The 14,732-nt window shown below is 43.0% G+C and overlaps 1 protein-coding gene across 1 annotated transcript; it reads right to left on the bottom strand.

The window, feature by feature from the left end:
• Window positions 1–8,972: 8,972 nt before the first annotated feature.
• On the bottom strand, window positions 8,973–14,210 carry LOC123451435 (mitogen-activated protein kinase 17-like). The gene is made up of 11 exons (XM_045128252.1): window positions 13,686–14,210; window positions 12,413–12,818; window positions 12,185–12,315; window positions 12,039–12,098; window positions 11,423–11,572; window positions 10,873–11,028; window positions 10,628–10,765; window positions 10,470–10,543; window positions 10,207–10,308; window positions 9,635–9,818; window positions 8,973–9,423 (listed from the first exon to the last, which is right to left on the bottom strand). Exons 1-11 carry the CDS (start codon window positions 14,034–14,036, stop codon window positions 9,358–9,360), a joined length of 1,818 nt encoding a protein of 605 aa, XP_044984187.1. The 5' UTR covers window positions 14,037–14,210; the 3' UTR covers window positions 8,973–9,357.
• Window positions 14,211–14,732: the final 522 nt, after the last annotated feature.

Below are 14,732 nucleotides of genomic sequence, written 5' to 3'. Positions count from 1 at the left end.
CTGATGACTCGCCATGAACGAAATGTTCTCGCATGCCGAAGATCAAATTGGTGTAGGGATTCTGACGCAAGATTGGTTCGCGGCAGCTTGATTGCTCTTCTGTTATAGCCAGCAATGCACCGCCGAGTTTGAATTCCCGCCTTTCACAAATTATAAGGATCTGCGGCGCATGGAACTGTTTGGCCTAGATTTATGGGAGTCAAAGAAAATATTTCGGGCATGCTAGCTTGAAGCACAGAAGTTTAGCAATTTTCGGTTATTTCCTACCGTAACATGAAATAAACTCAATGGCCAGTATAGTTGGTTAATTAGGGAAAGTGTTGTGTTTTCAGTATATACATTTGGCAATTAAGAAAGACATGGGGAAAAGTCATGTTTGTTTTTCAGTATCATCGTGAAACCAGAGGAGCTGGAGAGGAGGACATTTGCCCTCTCCCTCTCCTGACGTGGAGTATTCATGGCCCGGCGGCTAGCGAAAAATAGACATGACTACTGGAATTTGGTCTAATTTTGGGCCAACCCACTGTTTATTTCATTCAAACCCTTTAATAAATGGGAGCGCCTAGAACTCAGCTGTTAGTTTGGTCTCATTCAGCTGACATCATCAAGTATCAATATGGGATTTTACGTCTCTGATCGACCATCTATGCCTAGGCCGGTTTTCTTTCTAAGTGCGTTGTCCTGGTCGTTAATATGGGCCATTAGTGGGATGAGCTGCGTGTCCAGCCCTTCTCCGTGTCTCTTTTATATTTTTCGTTTGTGTGTCCATCCATTAGGAACAAAGAAAACAATTAGGCCTAGAACCATCTAGGAATTGGATGAGCATATTACTAGTCCCTTGCCACACGATTTTCCTTTTTTCTCTTGTAACTATGTATTAGACAGTAATGAGCCAGTTGCACCTAGTTTTTCTGAAACAAAGTTACCAAGTCAAAAAATCATTTTATTTACGAGGGAGCTAGAAAATCATTTTCTTTGTAGCATACGCTTGTTGTAATTCCAGTGTGAGCGTTGTCTCTACATGCAGTGGATGCTAACGACAATAGAAAAAAAACGCACGCAAGATGTGTGGGATATTGTAGATGTGGCGTCGCCCACAATTTTTAAAAAGAAAAAAAGGTAAAATAAAAAAACTATGCGCAACTAAAGTTGCGACTCATTTAAAAAAATATAATTACAATATCATTTATAAAATTGGAGTTGCGAGCTCATTTCAAAAACATGTAATTGCAATCCCAATTTAAAAACTTACGGTTGTGACCCGACTTAAATATTTATAGTTGCTATCCCATTTTAAAAACTTGCGATTACAATTCTTTTTGGTAAACTGCAGTTGCAACCTCATTCAAAAAACTTGCAGTTGCGATTACACTTTGAAAACTTGCAGTTGCTACCCCATTTAAAAAACTTGCAACTACAATCCCATTTGTAGAATTAAAATTGCGACCTCGTTTCAAAAATTTGCAGTTGCGATTCTAATTTGAAAACTTGCATTTGTGATCCAATTTGGAAAAGTTGCAATTACGATCCCTTTATATAAAATTGCGATTGCGACCTCATTAAAAAAAGTTGCAGTTTGCGATCCCAACTTGAAAAATTGAAGTTGCGATCCCATTTGAAAAACTTGCAAATAGAATCTCAGTTATAAAATTGCAGTTGCGACCTAATTTGAATAACTTGCAATTGCGATCCTAAATTGAAAACTTGCAGTTGCGACCGAACTTCAAAACTTGCAATTGCAGCCCCATTTGAAAACCTTGCAATTGCGATCCCAATTTGAAAACTTGCACTTGCCGTCCGACTTAAAAACTTGATGTTGTGATCTCATTTGAAAACTTGCAATTACGACTCCATTTATCAAATTACAATTGTGATCCTCATTTGAAATGAAACTAGTATGGTATGTTGTTAGCCAAGATAAACTATATTCCTTCTAACTAAGAACTACATATTCATTTCAACCCAAAATTAGAAAATGGAAATCGACAAAAATTATTAAAGAAACAGAAAGACTAGGAAGAAAAAGGAGTAAAATATTACAAATAAAATAGATAAAAGAGAAGAAAAAAAAGAGAAATGAACATAATTGTGTCCCCACAGCGCTCTATCTTCTACTCTCACTTTCTACAACCAAAAAAATGAGAAGAAGACGATACAATTGAAAAAAAATGAGGAGAGGACGATACAACTGCTGCTCGTTGATCCAGTTTATACAAAAAATAGAGTAGGCCGTGAGCAATGTTAAGGGATAACCAAAAAAATAGGAAAACATAAAAAGGGTCAGGATGGGTCACGTGGAATGTCCGCTAAACAATTTGATACGACGGCTGATGGCATGAATGAGGCATAGTTAAATCTCATACTGCCACATGGAAAAAATAAAAAATCACAAACAGGAGGAAAAGGAAAATAATCAAAAATAAAGAATGAAGAACCAAAAATATATAATGAAAATAAAAAGGCATTAAATGCTTCGCCCCGGCCCGTGGACCCTCTGTGTGGGTCGCTCTTTCAGAATGAATTGGTGTGTTGGGATCTAAAAGCTAGAGAGTTAATGGTAGCAATAACAAATTCTGGATCAAAAACAAAATAAAAATGGAATCGCACACTTGTGTGGTGTATCCCTCGTACAAATAGAAAAATGAAACTAAAATAATAAAAAGCGGTTACAGTAGGAATAAAAAGCGCTTATCATTTACGAAGGAAAAAAGAAAAGAAAGAAGAGGACCCATGTGCTAGTATTGGCCCTTTTAGAGCAACTCTAGCAGATCCCGCATCCCGTCCCGGCCCGTAAAATAACCGTTAAAGTGTGGGTCGGGGCGGAAAAACCTGTCCGATCAGACCCCGCATCGCGCCCCGGCCCGCAAATATTTTTGCGGGGAGCGGCAAAATCTCGGCCCCAACCCGCATATTCGCGGGTTCCCCCTTCGCCGCTGAGGTGCCCTGCATATAAGTGGGAAGTGGTTGGTGGGGGGAACATTTCAGCCCGCGCTTTCCCCCACCAACCACCTCCCCTCTCCCCCCTTCGCCCAAGATCCCGGCTGCCGGATTTGGCTTTTGCCGGCCACAGATGCCTGCGCCAAGCGATGGAGTGGTCGGGGAGCATCTCCCGCAGCCCCCGCAAGGCCGCATCAGCGCATGCAGGGACGGATTCGTCCTCCCGACGCCGCCGATGATTTGCGGGCATGGATTCGTCCGGCCGTCCACCGAGCTCGGCGCTCGCGCAACGGCTCTGTGGCTCGCCGTTGCCGCTCATACAGTACGACGACTGTACGCGGACAGTGTTGCGGCTTACTTCGGGCACGCCGAACCACCCCGGATGGGTGTTCTTCAAATGCGAAAACGATGGGGTACGTGCACTTGCGATATCTCATTGTTTGGTTCAATTGCGGATCCTCATTCCGAACATGGTTATTCTTTTTGTGTAGGAATATGGATGCTCATTTTGGTTTTAGGAAGGCGAATACATTGATTTATTGATAGAAAGAAAGTTAATAGATGTCCATGCACTCCTTAGTAGAATAAAAAACAATGATGCGGCCGCATGTGCAACGTCTACTTCTTCCGAACCAAAGTTGAAGAACGAAGAATGCAAGATGAAAAATCCGCACATCAACAATGGGTGCATGGAGAAGATATTGCTTCAACTAGTTGGAGCAGTTATGAAAGTTGGAAATCTTCTAAAATGCATACTTGTTGTTCTTATTTTCTTTGGTCTTGCTATTCTAGCAAAGATGTGGTGATGTTTATGTATCCAAATGTTGTTGGAAAAGCAAAAAAAAATGCATTATTCTAGCAAAGATGTGGTGCAAATTTAGGTTTTCCAGGCCAAGAGGAGCTGCGTCAGAGTAGACCCCGCAAAGACGACCCGTAAAAAAGCATATTTCGCGAATATGCTTTTTTTACGGGTCCATTATGCGGAATCTGCATCCATACCAACCTGCGCCGGCCCGTAAAAGGGGTTTTGCGCGAACTGTAAACGCGTTTTGCGGGCCAGACGGATGCGGGGTCTGCTAGATTTGCTCTTACAATACAAATGAATAAAACGAAAACGGCCCACCGATGGCTAGCCGAAGCCTTTCAGCAACACGACAAACAAGGAAGCATGCGAACTACTCCCTCCGGTTTCAAAATATAAGACCTTTTAGAGATTACACTAGAAGACTACATACGGAGCAAAATGAGTGAATCTATATTTTAAAATATGTCTATATACATCCGTATGTAGTTCATAGTGCAACATCTAAAAAGTCTTATATTTAGGAACGGAGGGAGTATGAAATGCAACGAACACAGCATGGCAACATGCACGTATCCTGATGTGTTTAATCCAACGACTGATGACGTGAATGATGCCAAACTAAAACTTATTTAGCAAGACAGTTAATAAATTGCTCATTTTCAACAATGACATCATCAATAACTTTGCATGGGATTAGTGCAGCTGGAATCGTTGTTGGGAGTTTGAATACTTAATACTCCCTTCGTCGGGAATTATTTGCCTCACAAATACATAAAAATAGATGTATGTAAAATTAAAATATATGTAGAACAAAATACATCTAGATGCATTCATTTCTATAACAAGTATTTTTGAATCAAGGGAGTAGTAAATATTACACACACCTAAATTATTTAATTATTGGAGAGGATAGCTCAACTCGCGACAAGCATAAAAGTAAGTATACATATACCACCTCAGAGCAGACAAATATACGAACACGGACGCTGCTGGTGGTTGTTCTTCTCGCCCGCGTGGTAGAAGAAGAGTGCCTCCTTCATGCCGCCGGCGCCGGACCCCCTGCTCCTTCTCAGCTGCGCGGTATTTGCGGTACACGCCAATGGCCACAGACAAGACAACCGCGAGTAGCTCCAAACTGCCCCAAATCTCTTCGCCGAACTTGACGCCCTTACAGCATGGTTAATAGTATAGCCAAGTGCTAGCTATAAGCAGTCTTATAACCCATCTTATAGCTAACTTGTACAATAGTTAGCTATAAAAGACTACTATTTTTATCATATATGGCCCATATTTCATTCTCACAAAGCACCTAGGAGCACGTGCTAGAGCTGACTCTTTACAAAGAGTCCGCTTCCCTTCTCTCTCCTCTTCTCTCTCATCCATCTCAGCAAAATATAGTATTTTAATCCTTACAGCTTGCTGACTGTACCTTATTGTATTTGCTCTTACGGCAGGTGTCCTTGGACAGAGCGCACTTCAATGATACCTGCCGTCAGTGAGGCTGGTTGTAATGGGAGTATCATAAGTAGTATCATGCATGCCACCTAGGCATATTTGATGAGGTGGCATAAAATTAAATGAAGAAATAGATGATTGAGTATCATATTATGATACCGTATCATATTAAATGTTGTGCTAATATGTGTCATGCATGGCAATAAATGAACCGTTCTATGATACTAGTACATGATACTATGCATTACGATGTGGTATCATATACTAGTATCATATGCATGATACTATTATATGATACTACCCATTACAACCAGCCTGAAGCCACCACATATAGGGCATGGTGTTTTGGCTCTGGGTGTAAATGATCTCTTTATCTTGTCCGTCCAACCATGCAAGTGGATCTGTGCCATAATCAATTTTGCAGCAAATACTCTACTACCTTCGTCACAGTTTAGAAGACATGGTTAAATTTACGTGCATTTTCATAATAGACAAGGTTTAGGACGCATTGCATTACTCCTATCAGCTAATTAGTACTCTTTTGTATTATTCTACTTACTCCGTCACGGTTTAGAAGGCACGTTTGTAAAATATCTGGAACCAAGGTAGTCATCGATTGGTTGTGAGATGTAGCAGGTGCAAATACTAAGAGGGTGCTTGGATCCAAGGGACTAAAACTAGTTTCTTTAAGAGGCTAAAGTTTCAAGCATCCCTGACTAAAAAAAGGCTAAAACTAGTCTTGAGGCTAAAATCTTTTAGTCAAGGATACCCCTACTAAAATATGCATTAGTCCTCTCTCTCTTCATTTAACTCCTTATGCAAGTTCTGGATTGGATGGTTTGGAGGATAATAAATGTTCATTAACTTGATTTTAGTCTCTTTAGTATTTGGATCCAAACATGGGTGAGGCTAGCAAGTTTTAGTCTCATTACTTTTAATCATGGAACTAAAATGTATCATGCACCCTCTAATGCGCCTAATCAACTGAGAAAATACTAGTACTAATGTGTGAGCAGCAAATTGGGAGAGCGCATGCATGAGTAGTACTAATACTAATTAATATGAGTAATTGCTTTCGCGCCTTAAACCTTGTCTATTTTGGAATTACACGCAAGTTTAACTACGCCTTCTAAACCGTGACGGAGGAAGTACATGCATACGTAGTGCGAATGTTATTTTTAAACCCATCTCACAGACAATCAATACCATTTAGATTTAAGAGATTTAGAAGTTGTACAGACGAGAGAGTTGGGAAGTGCATTGATGAGGACGCTTGGGCTGACGTTTGGAGGTATGGACCGATGGTACAGATACCCTGTTCCGTTTATATCATGGTGAGTACAAGATGTTCCTGGCCTCTCTGGCAGGAGCCATTTCCATTCGTTGTCAACTTTCTTTTTGCGGGGGATTCGTTCGTTGTCAACTTGTCCGTTAATCGGCATGTGAGAAACTCCATGTTCTACCGCACTGTTCAGGTGTAGCAATAGCCTGGCGTTCTCTCTGGGAAATATTGTTAGAATTGAATGGGCTTGGCCATGTACAAAATTCTGAAATCTCAATTTGAGCTCATGAATAAAATGGCAAGTGGTGATGTGATGGTGCTAAAGTTTAGTCTCGTACCGTTAGTGGAGGAAGTGTTGGACCTCTTTATATAGTAAGTTCTCCCCACTACTCTAAGTGTGTGTTGAGAAGAGAAAGGAGAGAACCACACGCGCGTGCTCGCTCGCCTGGTCCGTCAAAATCCGGTCCGATGCCTTGTGGGGGCGCAGCTACCTTTTGCCGTTTTATTTTTCATGTCTTGGCAGACAAGTTAATTACTTGTCCGGTAAGTATATGACTTGGAAACCAAGTCGGTTTGAGACGTGATCGCGACACGGAATCGACCTTGGTCCTCCTATATATACAGCTTATCGGGGTCGGCCAAAAGCACACCGAAAACCATCTAGGGTTTTGCCTCATATCTCACAGCTTGCACTGCCATCGTAGTTTACCTCATCCCGAGCGTCGGCATCCAACGGCGAACGGGAGAGCAGGTCTCCGAAACCAGTCACCTTTGCGATCCTGTACGGGAGAAGACGAATTAGGTTTTTGGGAAGCGCTTTGCGCGACTGCTCGCTGCTTCCACAACGGGTCGTCTACCAAGCAAGTCGGGCGGTGCTGCGTACCGCCTCCTCAAGCGTCGTCTACTTCATCCCGTCATCGCCAACGTCATCGTCAACAACACGTCATGCTTTATATTCTGGAATTAATCATGGAAATTGTGCTTAATTCCTCAACAAATATGCTTATGGGATTGGTGAGCAGAAAATGTAAAAATTCGCTGATTATGATATCATCAAGAGCATTCAACCAAAAACAAATCAGTCGCTGGGACGTTCTCCGTTGAGATTCGCTTCGGTGAGATGCGACTCTCGCTCGGCACCTTCGAGACAACGCACGAAGCGACGTGCGCCTACGACGCCGTGGCGTGGCGCCTCGGCAGTCCCCGTCGTTCGATGAACTTCCAGGACGCATGGACGCGCGAGCAGGCGTAGGAGCTCGCGCCACCGCCACGCCTAGTCACCGCCGAGGAGCGCCAACGCGCCCGCGAACAGGAGGAGCGCCTCCTTGTTACCGAGCAGGACGAGCGCGCCATGACGCGCTGGAAGCAGCAGTTCCCTGAGGACGTCGCGACAGAACACGCGTTCTGGGACAGGCAGAGGGCGTGAGGGTGGCGGCGCGAGCGGAGAGACGCGCCCAGAAGGTCGTCGCCCACGCGCAGCTCGACGAGAACAACCTCGCGTTTATCTAGCGCTTGTTGGAGCACGTTGTATCCAGCGTTTTAATTTGACGCCTCCGCCGAACTGCATCACCGTCGCGCACGCGAAAACGACGAATGCAGCGTTCGATAAAAAAAATACCGCACACGAATTAAAAACGCCTGTTGGAGATGTTGCTGTAACAATATTTAAAATAGACATGGGGTTGAAAGATACAAGCTGGAATACAGCATGAAGCACAAATCCCCAAGACAACTATCGGTACAGATATCAAGATCATATGGACCTGGGAGCCAATTCGAATATCCGCCACATACATCGCATATCTTCGATCGAGGGCAACGGGAATGTCGGTGGGGCCACCACATCAACCGGCGACGAGTTTGGATAACGACATTGCCACCTTGAGCTGGAGAGGAGGACATTTGCCCCCCTCCCTCCTCTTCACCACTTTTTTTCATCCATAAATTTCCAACCTCGCTACTAATGTTGGTCATTCATAAATAGAATCGTCCAACATTATCAACAAACAGAGAAAAACGAAATTGTAGTGTTAAGAACCTAAATATTTCTCCCAAGAAACCACTGCTCTCACTTCAAATTTACAGAGAATTTGGGGAGTGAGGGGCAAAGAAGAGAGAGTAGTTGGAAGAAAGCGGAGATGAGGTTTTTATTTTCTGAAGTTTCCGATCCAGAGATGCTAGAGGCTGTGGAACCGGTGCATGACTCAGCTGCTGGTCTTTGCTTCAACCTGATTTGAAATGTGCGCTGAATCTGATCTAACCAAAGGCCAGTTCTCACAATGAACATTAAATTATCATCTATCAACATTGTCCAAGTTCAATGAGGAGACCATTTCTTCCCTAATCTTGCACCGATGTCTAACGACTACCCCAAAAGAATACGTTAACTCCAGTGATGAAAAGGAAGATTGCCATATCGCCTCAAGTGAAGCACGTAATAATGGAAAAAAAATATGGCAAGCATTTGCATTTATATCGGATACAAAGAGAATCTCTGGACAAACTTTTGCATAAATTAACAAAGGCAAAGAGCATCTCTGAAAGCAGAAGCTTTACAAGATCAGAATAACACCATGTGAAGAGAAATATAGGGGCGTGGTACTTCATATTGACAAAATTGTACAGGGTCATGGCAGCTCCTCCGATGAAAGTACGGGGAACTAGCTTGTCGGTTAGACATGGTTCTTTGACAAAGTAGAAAAAACAAGTAGAAAATTTTACATTACAGCACAACAAGGTTACCATAACAGATGATTTTGTGGTCTTATTTGGTGTATAGAATTCTTGGCTTCGGTTAAAGATCATTCTGATCTTGAGCGCCTATAGACATGCTGTTGTACATAGTATATACTACCGATCGCTTCGTAACCTTCGAAAATCAGGTTTTCAGTTGAGCAATCTTCTGAGAGACACCGTCAGCTGCATCCACGCTCTCCAATTCATCCTGGAAAATGTTGAATGGACATTGCAGCATTAACTAAGAAATTGCTCAAATTAGATAGAGATATCTTAGATATAGACAATTAAACACTCGAAAGGGGGGAAAAAAGTGGGTAAACAGCCTGCAAGTATGGAATTCAAATATACCAGCAATTTTCATAAGAAAAGAGGGGCAAATATATTGACTGTTGTAACAAAGGATGAGCTGAACTCACATCTTTATTTTTTATTTCACCTATACACTTGGAAGCACTCATGGTTTCACTCTTCAGTAAGCTCCGAGCGCTCATGAGGGGTTTGCTTATTCCATCTGTCACTGATGCATGTACTGGCTTCTCACCTGTATTCAGCTTTACTTGGTACTCACTATCTCCGTGCTTATTGCCAATTGCTCTTTCCCTGAGACAAGATGCGAGAATTGTTAGATACAAAAACTTAAAAGGTTGTCTATTTATAGGATGACTCATTTTTTATATATATAAACATCTAATCATGTGAAACATTATTCTCTATCAAATTTAACATTAAAAATATTTGATTTTAAATCTCTGGCAACTTGCAAAAAAGCAAAACAAATATGATACTTATGATGAAGTCTTTATTTTGTTGAATATTCTTGCCAAGTCCAAACAGATCATCTTTAGGAAAATTGTACAAGGTTGTCAAAGGAAAGAAATTTTGGTTAGAAAACAAATAATTTCATCCATAAGTCTCCACATGCCCCTTCTACATAAAGATATGTATTGCCTTGGAAGTATACATTTAAGTCTCGGTCACAACATATTACCTTGGTAAGGAAGCATTTTGTCGCAACTGTGGACTCGATTTATCACCCTTTGCACCACCCTTTTCCAAATGAGCAAATTGCTGCTTAAAGCGATCCACCCCACTGTCAACATACATGCACAAACATCAGAGTTTGCAATATAGCATCAACCAATCATACATATAACTAGCATAATTCAGTGTATGCAGAACAGAGTAAAGCATAGTCATCATAACATCTCAACACAAGTAAATCTTGTTTCTAAGGGGAAATAATGGTCTCACCTAGGGTACATGAAGCTCATTTGGTCTCCTCCACGTAGGTATTCTTGCAACATATGAGGATGGTACTCTAAAATCTGAAAGAAGTAGAAGTTGTTAGTTAACTACAGAGTCAAGCAGCAGCTCTACTGTATCTCCACAAAATAGCTGAGCAATTGTACCTCTCTGTAAATTAATTCTCGGACATCATCTTTGCCCAACTTTCTCTTCTCGAACTCAAACTCAAGTTTTGAGATGGGCTGTGCTATGGGTTCGCGTTCTGAATTTGCTAATCCAGTAAAGTATGGGTCTGTCAGGGCCTTGAAGAACATTTACATATCAGTATTGAGGACAGTGATTAATCCAACATTTTCAAAGATGTAATATATCTTTATAGTAAAGAGAAGTTGGTCTCAGTCATTCCTACCTCGTCAGCAGTTGGCCTATCCTTAGGATCAAAAGCAAGAAGACGCTCAAGCAAATGGAGAGCCATAGGATCGATGCCTGGAAATTTTTTGGTAAGGGGAACTTTAGGTTTCTTCCTCATATTGCTCAAGTATCGCCGAGCTTTCTCATTCCGTATCTGCAACCATTCAGTAAAAGGGTGTAAAAGACATATGGTTTAAACATCATCCCACAGTTTACATTTCATTCTATATGAAAAATATATAACATGGCAAGAGATTGTGCTGATATTGATGCCAATTCGTGCCCACATCCGTAGTCCATGTTGCACCATAACTAAGCACGCAACCATATTAAGGAAAATCAGAACTTGAAAATATTGGGCGTGGATGCAAAAAATATACCGAGAGAAATGGAATAAGCCAATAATAAATTAATAACCATGTACACAAGTTATCAATGCAAGGTTCAATTTGGCAGGAAATTCGCATATTATGAAATTATGAAAAATAGGAAGTGGCAAAATATATAAGTCCAACTGCTGTTCTAACTTGCTGGTGGAGTAAGCATACCTTTGCGAGAGATTCTGCTGAAGGAGTGCCAAGTACATCAGTCATGAGATCCAATTGATGGACAACATTCTTCCCTGGAAAGAGTGGCTTCCCTGTGAGCATTTCTGCAAAGATACATCCTACGCTCCAAATATCAATTGCAGGAGTATACTGCAAAATTCAAAGTTCAGCTGCTTTTAGCATTTGCTAAACATGCACATAGATTAATTAAGAACCAAGTACATCATCAAGTTCGAATTAGCGCCCAAGCCATGTCGCTACATTCAGCTATGATTATATGAAAGAAGAGGGCAAAACACCATAAGTAACAATTTTTTAGCATTTTTACTGGGAGAGAACTTAGTGCAGAATATGAAATACAGATCATGACAGGTTGAACCGACATTTGAGAACTGTAGTAGCAACTCTAAAAGGGAAGGGAATTTTAGTTGCAAACATGGAAAATAATCAACATGTGTTACTAGTGAAATCAACAAATAGTATTGCTATGTTGCATCGAAACACATCATATTAAAACAGCAATTTTGGAAGAAAATCTGTAGTATGGTCATTGTGCTTTTTTAATAGCCTGGGTATTGTTGTTGGTAATATGAAGTTAGGATGAAAATTACATCACCTTTGAGAAAAAAGAGCCACACAATTCTGGAGCACGATACCATCTAGTTGCAACATAGTCCTAGACAAGGCATGCAAAATCATCAGAAACCAAGATTTGGCTGCTCAGGATAAACACTATCTGCTCAATATTACTAAAATGGCTACCGTCCAGAATATGGCTGATGGAGCCCCGTCATTAAATGATACACGGGCAAGCCCAAAATCACAAATCTTCAGCTTGCAGTCAGCATTCGCTAGAATATTCTTGGGCTTAAGATCCCGATGGAAAACACTCGCTGCAAAACCATCATGTAAACAAACAATCAGTACAGCAACATGAGATGAAAAAGGTCGAATGAACCATTATCTATTTCCTTTGTGGAGTCCAGTCACCTGCATGGATGTACTTCATTCCCCGGAGCAGCTGATACAAGAAGAACTGGTGATGCTCTGGTGTGAGATCATCGTTCGCTTTTATTACCTGGTGGAGATCGGACTCCATCAGCTCAAAGACCACATATATGTCCCTGAATTCCCTCCTTGAAGGGGGGAGCATAATGTGCTTTATCTGAACTATGTCCGGGTGACGCAGCAACCGGAGCAACTTGATCTCCCTAAGGATGCGGGTGGCATCGGAGACGTGATCAAAGACGTCGTTGATCTTTTTGATGGCCACACGCTCGCCGGTCTGGGTGTCGATAGCAGCAGCCACAACACCATAACTCCCTTTGCCAATGACCTCGCTGACCTGATACCGGTTTAATTCACCATACTCCGTGAAGAACTCGGATTCCGAGGTCTGAAAAGGAAGGAGCAAACGCATATTGGCACCATTAGTTCAGAGCGTGCTAACATACTGATCTTTTTTAGGCGATTAACATACTGATTTACCACCAGCACCGGTGGTGGTTAAAACGCGTCGAGAAAAAGAAAGATAGGACATCTCAATTGATGATACGGATGCCCTCTTGATTGACAAACGCAAAAAGGGATCAGAAGACATGCACACAACTGGAAAGTCACTCAAGAAAGCTTCTTGCTTTTGCTGGGATTGGACTGAATGAATCACGAAGTGGTTGAACATTTGGTACTTCAAACAGTATCTTTCTCACATATCTATCTGCTACCAAAGGTGGCAAGCGTGGAATCGTCCACAAAGGAACAATAATTGAAAAGCAAAAGCGTAACCTCTTCCACCATGCATCATGTTTGTCTCAGATGAGGCATGAACAGCGAAAGCAGTGCTCCCGTGACACTGTTTCACCCTAAATGCCGCGCTTTATTAGGTTGTCACGGACGGCGTTCATGTGTGGCGCAGTTTGCACAAGCTAATACTATTACGAGTTTATTATACTTATGACATTAATGAGTATAACAAATATCCAAGAAATGGCTTCTGGATGCCGCATTGACCGTCACCTTGTCAAAATCGGCGATTCCAGACGAACAGATCCGCAAGAACCAAAAGAAAGCAAGAACAGAGCAATCCCACGGATGGATTTTCCTCAATCCATGAAGCGAACGGAGCAATCCCGGCAGTACGGCAACATATTTCAACCGAGAGAGATCGATGGCAGCCGGCATTGAACCGGAACGGCGGAAAGTTATCGGCGCGGAAGGGGCCTACGGAGAAGAGGGGGGCACGGCGACCCAAGCAAGAACGCACCTTCTTGCCGGGATCCATGCGTGGCGGCGGCTTGGTGCGCGCAGGCGCGCGGGGTACGACGACGCGCAGGCTCCCGGCGTCCCCCTCCCGCTCGAGCACAATGTATCCCTCGGGGTCGGACTCGGGGCCCTCGGCGAACTCGTCCTGCTCCTCCTCCCAGCCGGCCTCGACGTCGTCGTCCTCGTCCTGCTGCAGCGGGAGCGAGCGGGCGCGCAGGTCGCTGGTGGCGGTGGTCGCGGAGGATGTATTGGTATGGGTCAGGTGGGAGGAGGACGAGGATGAGGCGGAGGAGACGCGGCGGGAGCGGTGGTGGCGCAGCCAGCGGATGAGGGAGCGGGCGCGGCCGCCCATACACCGCTGCCTATTCCGCGGGTGGGCCGGCGCATTGGGCGGCGGGCGTGGGTGGGCTGCCCGGTCGCCGCGGGCGCGGGGAGCAGGGGGCAGCGGGCGCGGCGGGCGGGGGATGGGCGGTGGTGACCGTGCGTGCGGAGAGGTGGCGGTTGGGCAGGGGATTGATGGTTGGGTGGAACGTGGGGGCTACGGGGAGGAGACGGCGTTTGAACCATGGTGTACTACTCGCTGTGGGTGGCCAACACGTCCCAAACTGATTTCTTTCTTTTAACCTGTTCTGCTTATTTTATTTTATTTTACAAACATTTTCTTCTAGGGGTTAACTTGTTTTTAAAACTTGTAAAAATATTTTTTTAAAATTTCAATCATTGGACTAAATTGTTATATCTTTAAAATGAGATTTAATATTTATTTATTTTTGAATAGAAAGGGGTTTCCCCTGCCCCACTTTTATTAAAAATGAGGCAAAACAACCCCAGGCCAGAAGTGAATCCAGTACAACATAAAAGTTTTACCCTAGTCAACTAGGAAAAGAAACCAACAACGAGAGAAAAGGACTAGGCTCGAACATAACCTTTTGTCGCTAGGAATTACATAGCCAATTTGTTGCAAGACAGATTATGATTAAAATTCCCTATTCATCTCCACGCGATCCTCAGCATCCTCCCCCCTTTTCTCTTGTCCAGCAAACGGATG

Source organism: Hordeum vulgare, chromosome 1H (assembly GCF_904849725.1).
Source record: "Hordeum vulgare subsp. vulgare chromosome 1H, MorexV3_pseudomolecules_assembly, whole genome shotgun sequence".
NCBI classification, from domain to species: domain Eukaryota; kingdom Viridiplantae; phylum Streptophyta; class Magnoliopsida; order Poales; family Poaceae; genus Hordeum; species Hordeum vulgare.
Note: the sequence above shows the minus strand (reverse complement) of the source record. Positions and strands in the feature narration are given on the sequence as shown.